The 13093-nt window shown below is 42.2% G+C and overlaps 1 protein-coding gene across 4 annotated transcripts in view; it reads left to right on the forward strand.

Moving 5' to 3' along the window:
• The window catches only part of slit2 (slit homolog 2 (Drosophila)), an 85465-nt gene that overhangs the window by 49121 nt on the left and 23251 nt on the right, over positions 1-13093 (forward strand). For 3 of the 4 annotated variants that reach the window (XM_044028249.1, XM_044028250.1, XM_044028251.1), the window contains exons 5-14: positions 191-262; positions 1291-1362; positions 3140-3211; positions 3406-3569; positions 4033-4171; positions 5359-5430; positions 5591-5662; positions 8364-8435; positions 8704-8847; positions 10441-10604. In XM_044028249.1, the coding sequence (XP_043884184.1) occupies positions 191-262; positions 1291-1362; positions 3140-3211; positions 3406-3569; positions 4033-4171; positions 5359-5430; positions 5591-5662; positions 8364-8435; positions 8704-8847; positions 10441-10604 (1043 nt within the window). Of the gene's footprint in view, positions 1-190; positions 263-1290; positions 1363-3139; positions 3212-3405; positions 3570-4032; positions 4172-5358; positions 5431-5590; positions 5663-8363; positions 8436-8703; positions 8848-10440; positions 10605-10926; positions 10951-13093 lie in introns of all 4 variants that reach the window. The other variant, XM_044028247.1, reaches the window with a different exon arrangement.

The raw sequence follows: 13093 nt of genomic DNA on the forward strand, positions 1-13093 counted from the left end.
TGAAGAAGTGCTCTGTTTGCAAAGAACTCAATTTTGCAGATGATCTTGTCTGGCTCTGAAGTCCCAGTGCATTTTAAAGATTGCATCAACTACTTGTGCTACAGTGCAAGTGGCTCTGTGACACCTTGTCTTAACTCTCCCGCCTCTTTCCCTGTTCCCTGTTCCTCTCCACATCTGTCTACCTGTCCAGTGATCTGAGTGAGAACCAGATTCAAGGGGTTCCAAGGAAAGCCTTCAGGGGAGCCGTGGAGATCAAGAACCTGTGAGTGGCCCTGTGTCCTGTGTGGTGGTGTGTTTTGTTTGCACGTCCGTCACTTTCTTTTCCATGTTTGCAAATGTGCATAAACCCCCCATGTGGCTGTGCATCAATATTTCATTGTGTTAAATGTCATGTGCCTCCTGTTTGCTGTACTGACTGGCACCACTGCTCGTTAGCTGCCTGTGTGTGTGTGTAGATTTTGTGTGTAGACATTTCTGTTGCTTCCTCCCTGTTTTGCCTCCGTCATGAGGCAGGGTCATGATTAAAGATAATTGCTGGTCATTTTCTCAGGTAATTGCCCAGCAGTAATTTTATAGATATGGATTTTTCAACTATTTCGCTGCATCCTGTGTTCCTGAGGTTTTTTTTTTTCAACATCAGATAATTTATTTTTGAAATGTCTTGCAATTATTGTAAAAGGACAGGGCAGTTTGTCTGTGGAGGTTTGTTTTAGTAATTGTGGGCCCCACCATATTAGGGTTTGACTATGGGGAATACAGTAAGAGTATAGTCAAACAAGGTGTGTGTGTGTGTGTGTGTGTGTGTGTGTGTGTGTGTGTGTGTGTGTGTGTGTGTGTGTGTGCATGCACTCAGGCACATTAGCATGCAGGTGACAGCACATGATTTACTGTCCTTATGTCTTAATTAAATTGTTTCAGCAAAGCAATTCTGAGAAAGAGGTAGAGAGAGAGAGAGAGGGAGAGAGGGAGAGAAGGGTGAAAGAGGTAAAGAGCGACGCATACAAATTAGACGTCAGATTGGAGAGAGCAGGATTCGCCAATAGATCCACAGATAAATACGTTGAGAAATACATCTGCGAAGAACAAAGAGCCCAGGAGACAGAACTAAAGAGACTGAACAAGTGTGAGGGAGATGGATGTTGGCGTTATCGATGACTTTTGCTGGTGGAGTTAACGCATATTCATCAGTAACTTGAAATTCACTTCAAGATGTAATATAGAACATCTTTACCTTCTCTTTTGTTTTGTTTTTGACTTTTCTCTGTTGTGCATGTGTGTATGTTTTTGCAGCCAGTTGGACTACAACCACATCAGCTGTTTAGAGGATGGAGCTTTTCGAGCATTACGTGACCTGGAAGTGCTGTAAGTACCAGTTTATTTCGGGGTTTTTTTCTCCTAACAGCAGAGGAGGGGAGTGAATGAAGAGCAGCAGTGGGATGTGAAGCAGCCAATATCCTTGTTGACCTTTAAAACACTGCATTGCCTGTGCAGCATTTGGACAAAAAAAGGTGCTTTCATATATTTTCAGAAATACCAATTAATGGATGGTGCTATAGTGTGACTGCCATTATGTAAATCATTAACAAGGTCGCCATGGCATGAGTGTCATGAACAAACCCTATTCCTGTCCTCAAGTCAGTGTAACTCCACTGAGAAGCCTGTTTTGTGTTTGTACTGTTTTTTTTTCAGTTTTTCCACATCTCATCGTGAGCTTGCTGTGATTTTGGAGTCAAACTGTATTTTAATGGGGAGTTTTATTAGCTGTCAGTGGTAGTTGTAAAATGTAGTAACAGCCTAGTCAAATGTCTGCAAACGTACTGTAAATAAGCAGGGCATCATTGCAGTTGTTCCATCTTGCTAAAGTTTGAATGCAAGCTTCCTTAACAATGTGCAATATTCTACACTGACCCGTCTTAGAGTTAAGTGTGGGTTAGCGTTCATTTTCACAACGATGTCCAGGAAGTCGATAAGAACCTGTGCCATTTTTCAGCTGCTCCAACACTTGAAGCTGTCGGTGAAATACACAAACCTTTTAAAGAAGTCCGCCACTCTGTACAGCTCTTGATATTAAATGAAGTGTTCCTTTTTTTCAGCTGTCACAACAATTATCCGTTATTTAAAATTACCATCACCACTCATTATGTATCTGTATCAGTAACAGTAACTGTCTAATTTGAATAGCGGCTGTCGGAATGGGACAAAAGCAGGACACACACACACACACACACATGCTGGATTCTAGGGCACAACAATCAATCATCTTTAAATCCATCCATCCATCCACTTACAACTTTCTACCACTTTATCCTCCACATGAGGATCGCGGGTGTGCTGTGCCAGTCTCAGCCGACATAGGGCGATAGGCGGGGTATATATAGACATCTTTAAATCAAAATTTCAATTCAAATCAATACAGTTAGTAAACTGCAAAGGCTGCACTTTAATTCTTCATATTTATGACCATTGTGTCTTCTATGAAAATTAAAAAATGTAACATGTTGGAAACAGACCATGTTTAAAAGTAGGATGAAATTCACCGACACCCACATTTCTTACCATTGTTTTGCAGTTAATTCAGAACATCGGCACAAAGTATGTGCTGTTGAGAAAAACAAAACATATTGTACTTAACAAAGCTGTTGTCAGGATTTATCCTGAGCGGCGTTTTTAAGTAGTTGTGACACTGATTGCAAGATACTGGATCAGAGTCCAATTTCATCACTCTGTGGTTCTGAACATGGTCCAGTTTTTACATCTGTGCTGAATTCATGCCCCGGCGGCTACAGCACATTGTAACCTACACCAAAGCGTGGCATGCACCTCCACACAAACATAACTGAATGACATAGTGATGTGGACTGTAACAACTGTGACTGAGCAGCTTGGTAGCATCTGTTGTCCAGGTCTGCGTGGGCACAGAGAACACAGCGGTCGTACACGTCATCTCCTCCACTGTCCTCTGTCCTTTTCTGCATTGCAGTCATTTCAGTAAAAGTAATTGTCGTTCAACATTTATTAGGCTCTTCATTGATCTTTCTTAGAGTTATAAACAAGGCCGAAGTGCAACGACCCTGTGATTTCCAAAACAGATCACTCAGTCTGTGGCATCTCTCTCTCTCTCTCTCTCTCTCTCTCTCAGGACGCTCAACAACAACAACATCAGTCGACTGTCTGTGGCCAGTTTCAACCACATGCCAAAGCTCAGGACCTTGTAAGTTGCACCTGAGAGTATGTGGTTCCTATAACCCGAGGGAGAGGATTCCTCTCATCGCTGCCTATTTGTACAATTGATTGATTTACTTCCCTCTCTCAATGCCCTCTTTTCTACAATCACTTCATACTCACATCCCTCTTTATCCACCTGCTCCTTCTTCTTCTTCCCCCCACCCTCTTTCCCCCCCACAGTCGCCTGCACTCCAACAACCTGCAGTGTGATTGTCACGTGGCCTGGCTGTCAGAGTGGCTGCGACAACGCCCCCGTCTGGGACTTTATACACAGTGCATGGCGCCGCCACATTTGAGGGGGCACAACGTGGCTGAGGTGCAGAAGAAAGAGTTTGTCTGCACAGGTAGGTTGAGAAGTGAGAGGTGTGCGTGTGCAGTGGCGTGCGTGCACGACTGTTTTTGCTTTACTGTGTATCTCCTGCCTTTTTTTTAAATTGTGGCAAACTTATTTTTTGTGTGTGTGTGTGCTTCACTGTGTTTGCTCCATCTTTTGCTCATGCTTTTCAAGATGAGAATGAAGGCAAGTACTCATCTTCCTCTGCTTGACTTAGCTTCATCCCCATGCTCTTGATGAAATATGCACCAATCGGCTTTTTATAACTTATTTTAAATAAAACATCAACTACTGCAACAGCAAAAAAAAAAATACACAGACAATATCCCATTTAAGTGAGGCATTTCTCTCTCACCTGCCCGCCTGTTATGCCCACTCCTGATGCTGCTTCACACTTTGGATTCTATCAGCTTTAACGTCCCCCGCCTGTGGGATTCACATCAGCATAATATTGGCCCTTTGTCTCCGTGTAGGTTACCAGTCGTCGTCATTCTCCTCCTGCAGTGTGTTACAGTGCCCAGAGTCGTGCACCTGCAGTAACAACATTGTGGACTGCAGAGGAAAGGGACTGACAGAAATACCCACCAACCTGCCTGAAACCATTACTGAGATGTAAGGACACACACACACACACGCACACACACTCATGTGTTACTCTACATGCAGATGGGTTCACTTATGCACAACAACTCACGTATGCACACTCTCTACAGTGATACTGCTGCTGCTCCTTTGCTGTGCATCTCTCTGTGCCATGTCTTTCTTTTAATCTTCCCCCGTTCTCTATTTTCACTGATCCTCTCTTTTTGTGCAGTAGAATAAAACCACACATCTGTGAAATGAGAAAGCTTGGTCATGCAGTTCTTCCCTACTTAAGAAAATAATGAAGGGATGAGGGAGGAAGATTCAAAAGATTAATCTGAAGGACAAGAGGGATCATATCTGTATTTAAAGGGAGCAGCAAGAAAAGGCGGAGAGCCAGCACACTTAAGATGACAAAGTACCACCAGAGATATAGACCCGAAGCTCAAGACTTGAACTTCATTCAGACATAAGTTACTTATGAACTAGGACTAAAAATATGTCTTGGACATATAAAATGTTCAGTTTTTCAAGGTTTGACTTTGTCTAACCACTGAAACTAAGTGGTTTCTCAACTAATTAAAATTAGAAGGAAAAAAAACTATGTCACTGTATATGATTGGATTCTAAAATACTGTGGTAGCCCCTAACATAATTTGCATCATTTGGCTTAAGTTGAAATTGCTGTTTAGTTTAAACCTGATCAAGTAGATCGACCCAGTGGAGCGGAGAGGAATAAATGAAAAACAAACTCATCTTAGGGAAATGTTTCACAATCAAGTGGTTGGTTTGCAAATCATGTTCCGCCGCCTTTCTTGTCACAGTGACTGAACATCTGAAATGTTTAGACAACAGTTGTTTGGGTCTGTTTTGCCCTCTCTCTTTCTCCCCTGGCCTTGATTTGTTTGGGCCTGACTGACGCAGAGTCCGACTGGCATTTAATGGAACATTGCCCAGATAGTTCATCTGTTTGTGTGTGTGTGTGTGTGTGTGTGTGTGCGCCTCTGACTCTACACATGTGAAAGAGGGCAAAAGATCAGAGAAATGTGACAGATTTTGGCACTGGTCATCAAAGGCCCTTATCTGCAAATGTTCCCCCTTAGCCAGAGACCCAGGGGGAATGAGCAGCAGTCAGCGATACAGCAGAGATAGCTGCTGGTGATAGGACTAATGTTAATGTCTCTTGTCAATGGTCTGTGTGTGTGTGTTTGTTCCAGCCGACTGGAGCAGAACGCCATCAAGGTGATCCCAGCTGGGGCCTTTTCTCCTTATAAGAAGCTACGCAGGATGTGAGTAGATGAAGGGACACATGTATTGTGCTCCCTGCCAACTATCCACAACAGTGTCTGTTCCTGTCTGTTTGGGTCACACTTTCTGTGTTTCTCTCCCTCTCTGTCTCTGCTTCTTTGCTTCTCTCCGCTTTTCTTCCTTTTGCTTTGTTCTTCACAGAGACTTGAGTAACAACCAGATTTCGGAGCTGGCTTCGGATGCTTTTCAAGGTCTGCGCTCCCTCAACTCTCTGTGAGTACTGTGTTCTCTGTCTGCATTCAGGAAGTAGTTTATACGAAACATCACAATAAACCGACCCGGGAAGTATGTCCGCGTAAACCACAGACGATAACGTGACTGGTTACAGGTTGTGTTGGAAAAATCGCTATTCCGATGACGGACACATCCACGTCATAGTAGTCAGTGTAACACCAATCCCTACTGTAAATACTGGAGCTTTGTTTTTGTTGAGTTTGAAATGTTTGTCTGTGTCCATTATCAGATTTAAATGCAGAGTTTGAATGCATTCACAACACAGTGCCCTTAAAAGTGACACAACGCTTCATATGTAGTGGATTCCATGACATCAATCCCCCAACGCAGTGCTCTTTTCCTCATGTAACGTAGAGAAAGCACTCAAGGAGTGCAAAACCTCCATCAGGGCCATTCAGTGTCTCACAGTGTCAGTTCACTCCTGGATTTGTGTCCAGATCATCGCCAAAATTTAATCATCATCTTCCTCAAGTCATAAATTGAGAAAGTCCACAGATATTTTCATCCAGAGCTTTCCTTTAGCGTCTGTGTTGTAACAGAAAAACTCAGTCAAAAGCAGAAAGCCTCCTTCGCTGAGGTAAAAAGTAACTCTACGATATCAGAGCAAAGAAAAGCATTTGAGCTCAAGGGAAGACTTGAATTTTGAACAGTTTTTTTTTAGAGGCACTTTTGGTGTCTTCCTCCTCGGCATGAGTCTCCGGTTAGACCATCTGCTTTGCATGTGAAGCTTTGTGAGGGAAGATGGCGAGCGGTGCAGCGCAGGGATGTCGAGTTATTTCATGAAGGAGTTATATTAAGGTCCCCGTCTCTCCAAAGTCAATAATTCATAAATGCTGAATTGCTGAATGGAGGCTTTTGCCACCTCATTACACATTCACCACAAAGAGAATGGGACACACACATTCATGCTGACACACCACATACAGTATGGCCTTCACATTAAGCTGCATTGTGTGCTGCACTGTGTGCGCATTGTGTGTCACTGTTTGGTTTGAAAGGATGTAAATGAGCCGTCAACCTCATGCCCGTGTCTCTGTGCACGTATGTACACTGTGTGTGTGTGTGTGTGTGTGTGTGCAAACATGGTCATTACACACTCGATCAACAATAGAGCGGTGAGCCAACAAGGAAACATTGGGATGTCCACTTTAGGCCGTGCCTTCGGTGAAGCTAAAATGTGAGCTCTCTGCACTGCCTCTGCAGGCAGGAGCATGGACTCATGTGTTACGTCACGGCTCGTAGCCGCTGCAGGCCTACATCAACAGCAGCGCTGCGGAGGCCCACTGGGTTATGGGATGGAAAACCACAATCAGTGGAGGTTTTAGTGGAAGATTTTTTGGAACTACTGCTTTAACAAAATACTAGTACTAAAAGAAAATGTTGTAGCTTTTTTTTTATTGTCCACTCAAAATGACTTGAAATAGTGGTGTATATTGTGTGCGTGTGCGTGTGTGTGTGCTTGTGTGTGTGTGGTGGTAGTGGCAGGGCGACTGCAGAACAGTACGTGCTAATGGCTAATGTGTGTGAGAGACAAATGAAGCGTTCACTCCCCGCACCGTGTGTTTCCCAACCTCAGGTCTCTGAGGGAAAGCCACTCAGCACAATGAAATAAAAGCGATCTAAAACACATGTCTTTAGGCTGCCTACCTCCACAACTCAACTCAGCGTGGAGCGTAAAGATGAATGATAACTAACACTGTGTGTGTGTAAGGTATTTGTTGGGCAGAGCAGTGGCAGTTTCAGCCTTGACCTGTTTGTGTACATAATCTGATGTATTTATAAAAAGCATTTCTCTGATAGCCGTGTACATTCCTCACTGTGCAGCTGCAGCTCAGATTTATGTGGGGATCTTTTCATTGTGACGTTTAGATGAAAAGCCTTCACTACAGGTTATATTTTATGTCCTGAGTGTTTTCATACAGCCAGGTGTTGGCGCAGAGCCGGTGTTTGTGTTGGTATCACTGTGTTTGTGCTTTAAACTTGAAGGCCAAGGAAAGTCCATCGTATCTTATCTAATCTTTGATTATGTTCTTATCGTTTCTTGTGTGTTTCTCTGAAGTCTTAGTTTTTTGCTGCATTCATGTAATGCTGACAGACATTTAAAAAGACTGTAAAAACTCCCATCGGTTTAATTTAGAAGCAGTTAAAGCATTATTTCCACTATGATTTCACCTATCATTAGATGTGTGGTCAGTCCAAATAAACAGCTCAGGTTTGATCTTTTATCTTTTTTACACTTTTTTAAATGCAGTAATGCAGTGGTGGAGACTGAGTAGCTTTTACTAGTGTGACTGGATATTTTGCAGCTTAATGTGGTTTCGATGTAACTGCAGATAAATGGCTTTGCAGTCACTTTGCCACGGTTTTGGACATTTCTGTGTTTCACTGTGTCATTACAGCTGTCAGCTGTTCAAGAGAGTCAGAATTACTGGGTCTTTTCCCACAGGGTGCTTCGAATTCACGTCTTTTACAATGTGACGCGAACATAACATTTGTTAGTGGCAAAACACCATGTTAAATATATTTGACAATATAATAACTTGTTCTTATTCCATGTACCACGATTGTAAATATGGACAATACTTCCTTGGAACCCTTTTTACAGTATATGCTTAATAAATATAATATCTTGTCTTATTCATCATTAATGCAGTTTTTTCTTGTTTTTTTTTCTCCACAGGGTTTTATATGGGAACAAGATCACTGAGATTTCCAAAGGATTGTTTGAGGGACTTTTTTCTCTGCAGCTATTGTGAGAGGACGCACACACACACACACACACACACACACACAGATGCTTTAAAGTTATTTTCAGCTGAGTTCACGACTTCAGCCTATTGATATTCTACTCGAAAATGCTTCACGAAAACATTGTAATCGGAGTGGAGACGTGGTTAAACGTCGTCGTCGCTGACCTTTGACATTTGAAACACTCATCCAAGAACAATAACAAGATAAGTCTTCATCCTCTACCCCTCTCCCTCTCACTCTTACTCTCTGTCTCTGTCTCTCCCCCCCAGGTTACTGAATGCTAATAAGATAGCATGTCTGCGTGTGGATGCATTTCAGGACCTTCACAACCTCAATTTGCTCTCACTGTATGACAACAAGCTCCAGACCATCGCCAAAGGAACTTTCTCATCGCTGAGAGCCATACAAACACTGTATGTATGCACGCACACACACACACGCACACACACACACACACACACACACAGACTTTGTGTAAAATGCTGAGTTTCAGCAGCCGTCATCATAACTGCACCACTGCAGATCGACATGATTACAATCATAAACACAATCCTTATGAAACATTCACTCTTTGGTTGGGTTTAGGCACAACAGAGAACTTGGTTTAAGTTTAAAGGAAAGGCTTCAGTCATAAGTACTTCCTTTCAACTTCTTTTCATCCCTCATCACCATGGTTACAATAATAAACATGTGGTTATGGTTGTGAAGCGGTCATGGATAAAACAAACAAAGACAACTATCAGTTTCAAACTGGAAATGAGAAGCAGCCCTGTGTTGTGTTGACCCGCCAAACGACACCAAAGCGTCCTCCTAACACGGTCGCAGCTACATTTATACTATGACTTTCTACTCTGCTTCCATCACCATGGCTACAACAACGGAGAGAGCCATCCAAAACATAGCTGTGGGTCATAATAAACAGTCTGCACAGGTGGTCCATCGATATAAGTCTGCTGCTTTGGCAATAATATAATGACCATACATTATGATCGTTTCTCACACCCAGAAACTAGAGCACACATGTATGCTGTTGTAAAATAAGAATACATGCCATGATGTAGGTCTGTGATGTTTGAGTTAAACTCTTGGACATATTGCAAATGTATAAGACCAACTTTCAGCCAATGATCACAGAATTTACCAGATATAAAAACAACAAAGCTGGTGATGCCCTGAGAGTTTCGCACAATACTGTAACTAACCACAGAGTTGATGATTGTTAGGTTTCTTTGTTATGTGTGTGGCGGGATACTCTGGTGTAGACCGGCACAGGGACTGCAAGTGTTATTCTTGTAACCCTGGACTTAACTTATCCACATAGTGTTAGTGTGTGTTCTCTTGTTTGCTGACAAGTAGAAACCGGTCAGCCTTGAAAGGGTTTATAATTGGTTTAAATGTTTTGATTGATCTGAGCTGGCCAAAAGTAAGCCATGAGTCACAAGCATAGACCGTAGACATAAAATGGTTGCGATCTCCTAGTTTAAAAAGTGAGGCCAAGGAAGTAGGAAGGAAGTACAAGTTAGCCATCAGGGGGCGACTTCACGGGTCGCAAAAAGAACTCAATTTGAATGGAAGTCTAAGGGAAAATGAATCTGTTTCTCAGTTAACATTTTCCTGAGCAGGTTTAAGGTCTTTTTAACAGATGTGCATTTTGTAAACCATGTTCCCATTTAAAGGAAAACAGATGATAAAGTATGGCCACCAGTGTGACTGACAGCTGGTATCGTACAATAAGTCCCCGGTCTGTGAATTTACAATTGCATAAACTGTGTAAAGTCTATGGTCACCAATGAGTGTAGTTTTCAAATAACATGGCCGGCGTCATTCATGATCTGTTGGTGCTTAAATGTGTTCTTATCAGCACAGTTACACAGTTTCACCCATGATTTACCTGGTAACAGAATTTAAAGCAAAAGAACAGTTGTACTAACCTCATTTGCATATGTGTCACTGTAACTACAGTTAACAGTGTCTGTGTCTCTTTGTATCCCCTGCGTGTGGATCAGTCACTTAGCCCAGAACCCGTTCATCTGTGACTGCCATCTGAAGTGGCTGGCCGACTACCTGCAGGACAATCCCATTGAAACGAGCGGTGCGCGCTGCACAAGCCCGCGGCGGCTCGCCAACAAACGGATCGGACAAATCAAGAGCAAGAAGTTCCGCTGCTCAGGTACAAACACACGTGTGTGCGTCACCGACATATGCACACATACAGTAGCTCCTACAGATGCAGATATGGCCTGTTTCTTAGAAATGTTTGCTTCTAATCACGCTCACATGCACACACATGATTGATATAGTGTATGAGACAAAGTCCTCTCCTGTCCTTTTCATTCTGTGTCTGTTGGGACTTTTCCTCAGTCTCGTTCCACTGACCTCAAATCTCTCACACACACACACACATAGTCATAGACACAAACAATAATGTCATCTAGCATTGTCTTCTGTTCTTGGATTGTTTTTCACTTTCGATCTCTCTGTCTCTCCATTAGCTAGAGAACAGTATTTCATTCCAGGTATTGTGCACTGAGCATGTGTGTGTGTGTGAGTTCACTCATGGTGCACGGATGCTACACGCACACTCTTGACACTTGGAGTGACTTGTCTTGACTTACACCTCTTGAATGCTGAACATCTTATAATGATCTAATGTACACGTACATCATTATGCATCATGTCTGACCCGGCAGCACATAATCACGCTCTTGTCCTTGCACTGGGTTTTTAATAGTAACCATAACCTTAGCAAGAGAGCAGAGGTGGGAACCTGTTTCCTTTCGTGGGCCAATTAAAATTTTTATAACATCCTTCATAGGGCATAATTAATTATTTAACACATACTGTCGATCACACTTAACTCCTCAGAGTGCAAGTCAGATGTGATGTGATGATGAAGATGTTGATGACTCTCACGGCTGATTTTAGCTAAAACCACCTGCTCAAACTTACCTTGTTAAGACGAGAATTCCTCCCTCATATCAACCGTGGCAGTGATTCGAACTCTTGTTGGGCCAGAAGCAGAGAAACGGTTCATTTGGTTTTTAGCATCTTCTTCCATATCAGTAATAACCTCTGCGGCAAACCGACAAAATTGTTTTTTAATTCTCAACTCGACAGCTGTTAAATTTCCTCACCACAAAACATCTCTGTATGTCATCACGTCTGTCAGAGCACCGTCTTGTGAAAGATTTACTTTAATATTTCTTTGCTATTCACTTCAATTCGGTCTTTATTGTCAGTCTTTCACTTCCACCTGTGAAAGCGAATGTCATTTCATATTAAATCATATCATACTAAGTGCTCACGATTATCCTGACCAAAACTAGTGTGATCAATGATTATGATTATTATTGCGATGACTGAATTTTTTAACCATATAACCTAGAGTTCAGCAGCACACGTCATAGTAAATATTAGAGATTTAGGAAACAAACAAAACAATAATGTAACGGTGTATAGAGTTTGCTTGACATTTAAAGTGCAGGAGTTGAGGTCACAGTAATAAATTAAAAACACAGGCGCTGCTTACTGGTTCCTCGTTGAAGAAGACTGAAACTGAGAAAATGTGTTGCTATATAATTCTTTATCGATCCTTAAACTGGCGCAGCGCTCCATGATACATGTTTTTTTGGTGAAAAATAATTGAATAAAATCATAGAAGATGTAATGAAGCAATAGTAAGTCATGAGGAAAGATGCAGAAATAGATCACAAAAACTTTATTCATCACTCCCGTGAAATTTTGATGTTTTTCCTCATTCACGATGAACACGATAATAAAAAAATCCACCACGATGAATTTATTGTAAGTGCTTTTAATCCCGATAAGCGATAAAATCACGTAGATCACTACTCACAGTGCGAGACAGACAAATAATCACAGGCACAAACAATGAAAGAAAACATGCAGTTACAGATAATCACACACAATCAACAGTAATAGTGCAAATCATAGCAATTAAGTGCAAACGGAGTCTGTGCCAGTGTGGCTTCCAACTGTTACAGTGCCCTAGTTTGGCCTTGAAAGACGCTGACCTGGACCCTCAGTGACCACTGTCATGAGATTTATTCATTTGTGGACTTGATCAAATGGTTTCGTTGGGCCTGAGGTTCCCTCTGCCTGTGAAAGTACCAGTCACTGTCAACTGGATGCAGGACATGCCAGTTTGAATATGAGTTAATTGGTGCAGCTATCACAGACACCACATTTAATACGAGTTCTTCTTGTGTCATAGCACTGCTAATGACAGCTAATGCGTGGCCGCGCGTCCGCGAGTGTCCAGGTCCGTTTCGCCCACTACAGGAACATCAAAAGGTCACGCAGTTACCGAACTCGGAGGGGTGCAGTAAAATATGCAAATCACACATGCATATGAGATCAGTAGCAGGGCTAAAGGCAGTCATTACCACAGCAGCACACTGTGTGTGTGTGTGTGTGTACGTGCGCGCAGTCATTAGCTCAGAAACCCACCAGGGGAACAGAGGTTTCAAAGCCCAGATACCACATATGGGGAAAAGCTGAATAGTTTAAAAACATTTGCAAATGAAAACTTTAATAAACACATTTTATTCCGTGGTACAACCTCAGTATTATGCCTTAGATGAAGACATCTAAATTCCCTCCATTTATTATTTTTTCATTATCTCACAGTGTATTATT

The sequence above is a fragment of the Solea senegalensis genome, linkage group LG6 (genome assembly GCF_019176455.1).
Source record: "Solea senegalensis isolate Sse05_10M linkage group LG6, IFAPA_SoseM_1, whole genome shotgun sequence".
NCBI lineage: Eukaryota > Metazoa > Chordata > Actinopteri > Pleuronectiformes > Soleidae > Solea > Solea senegalensis.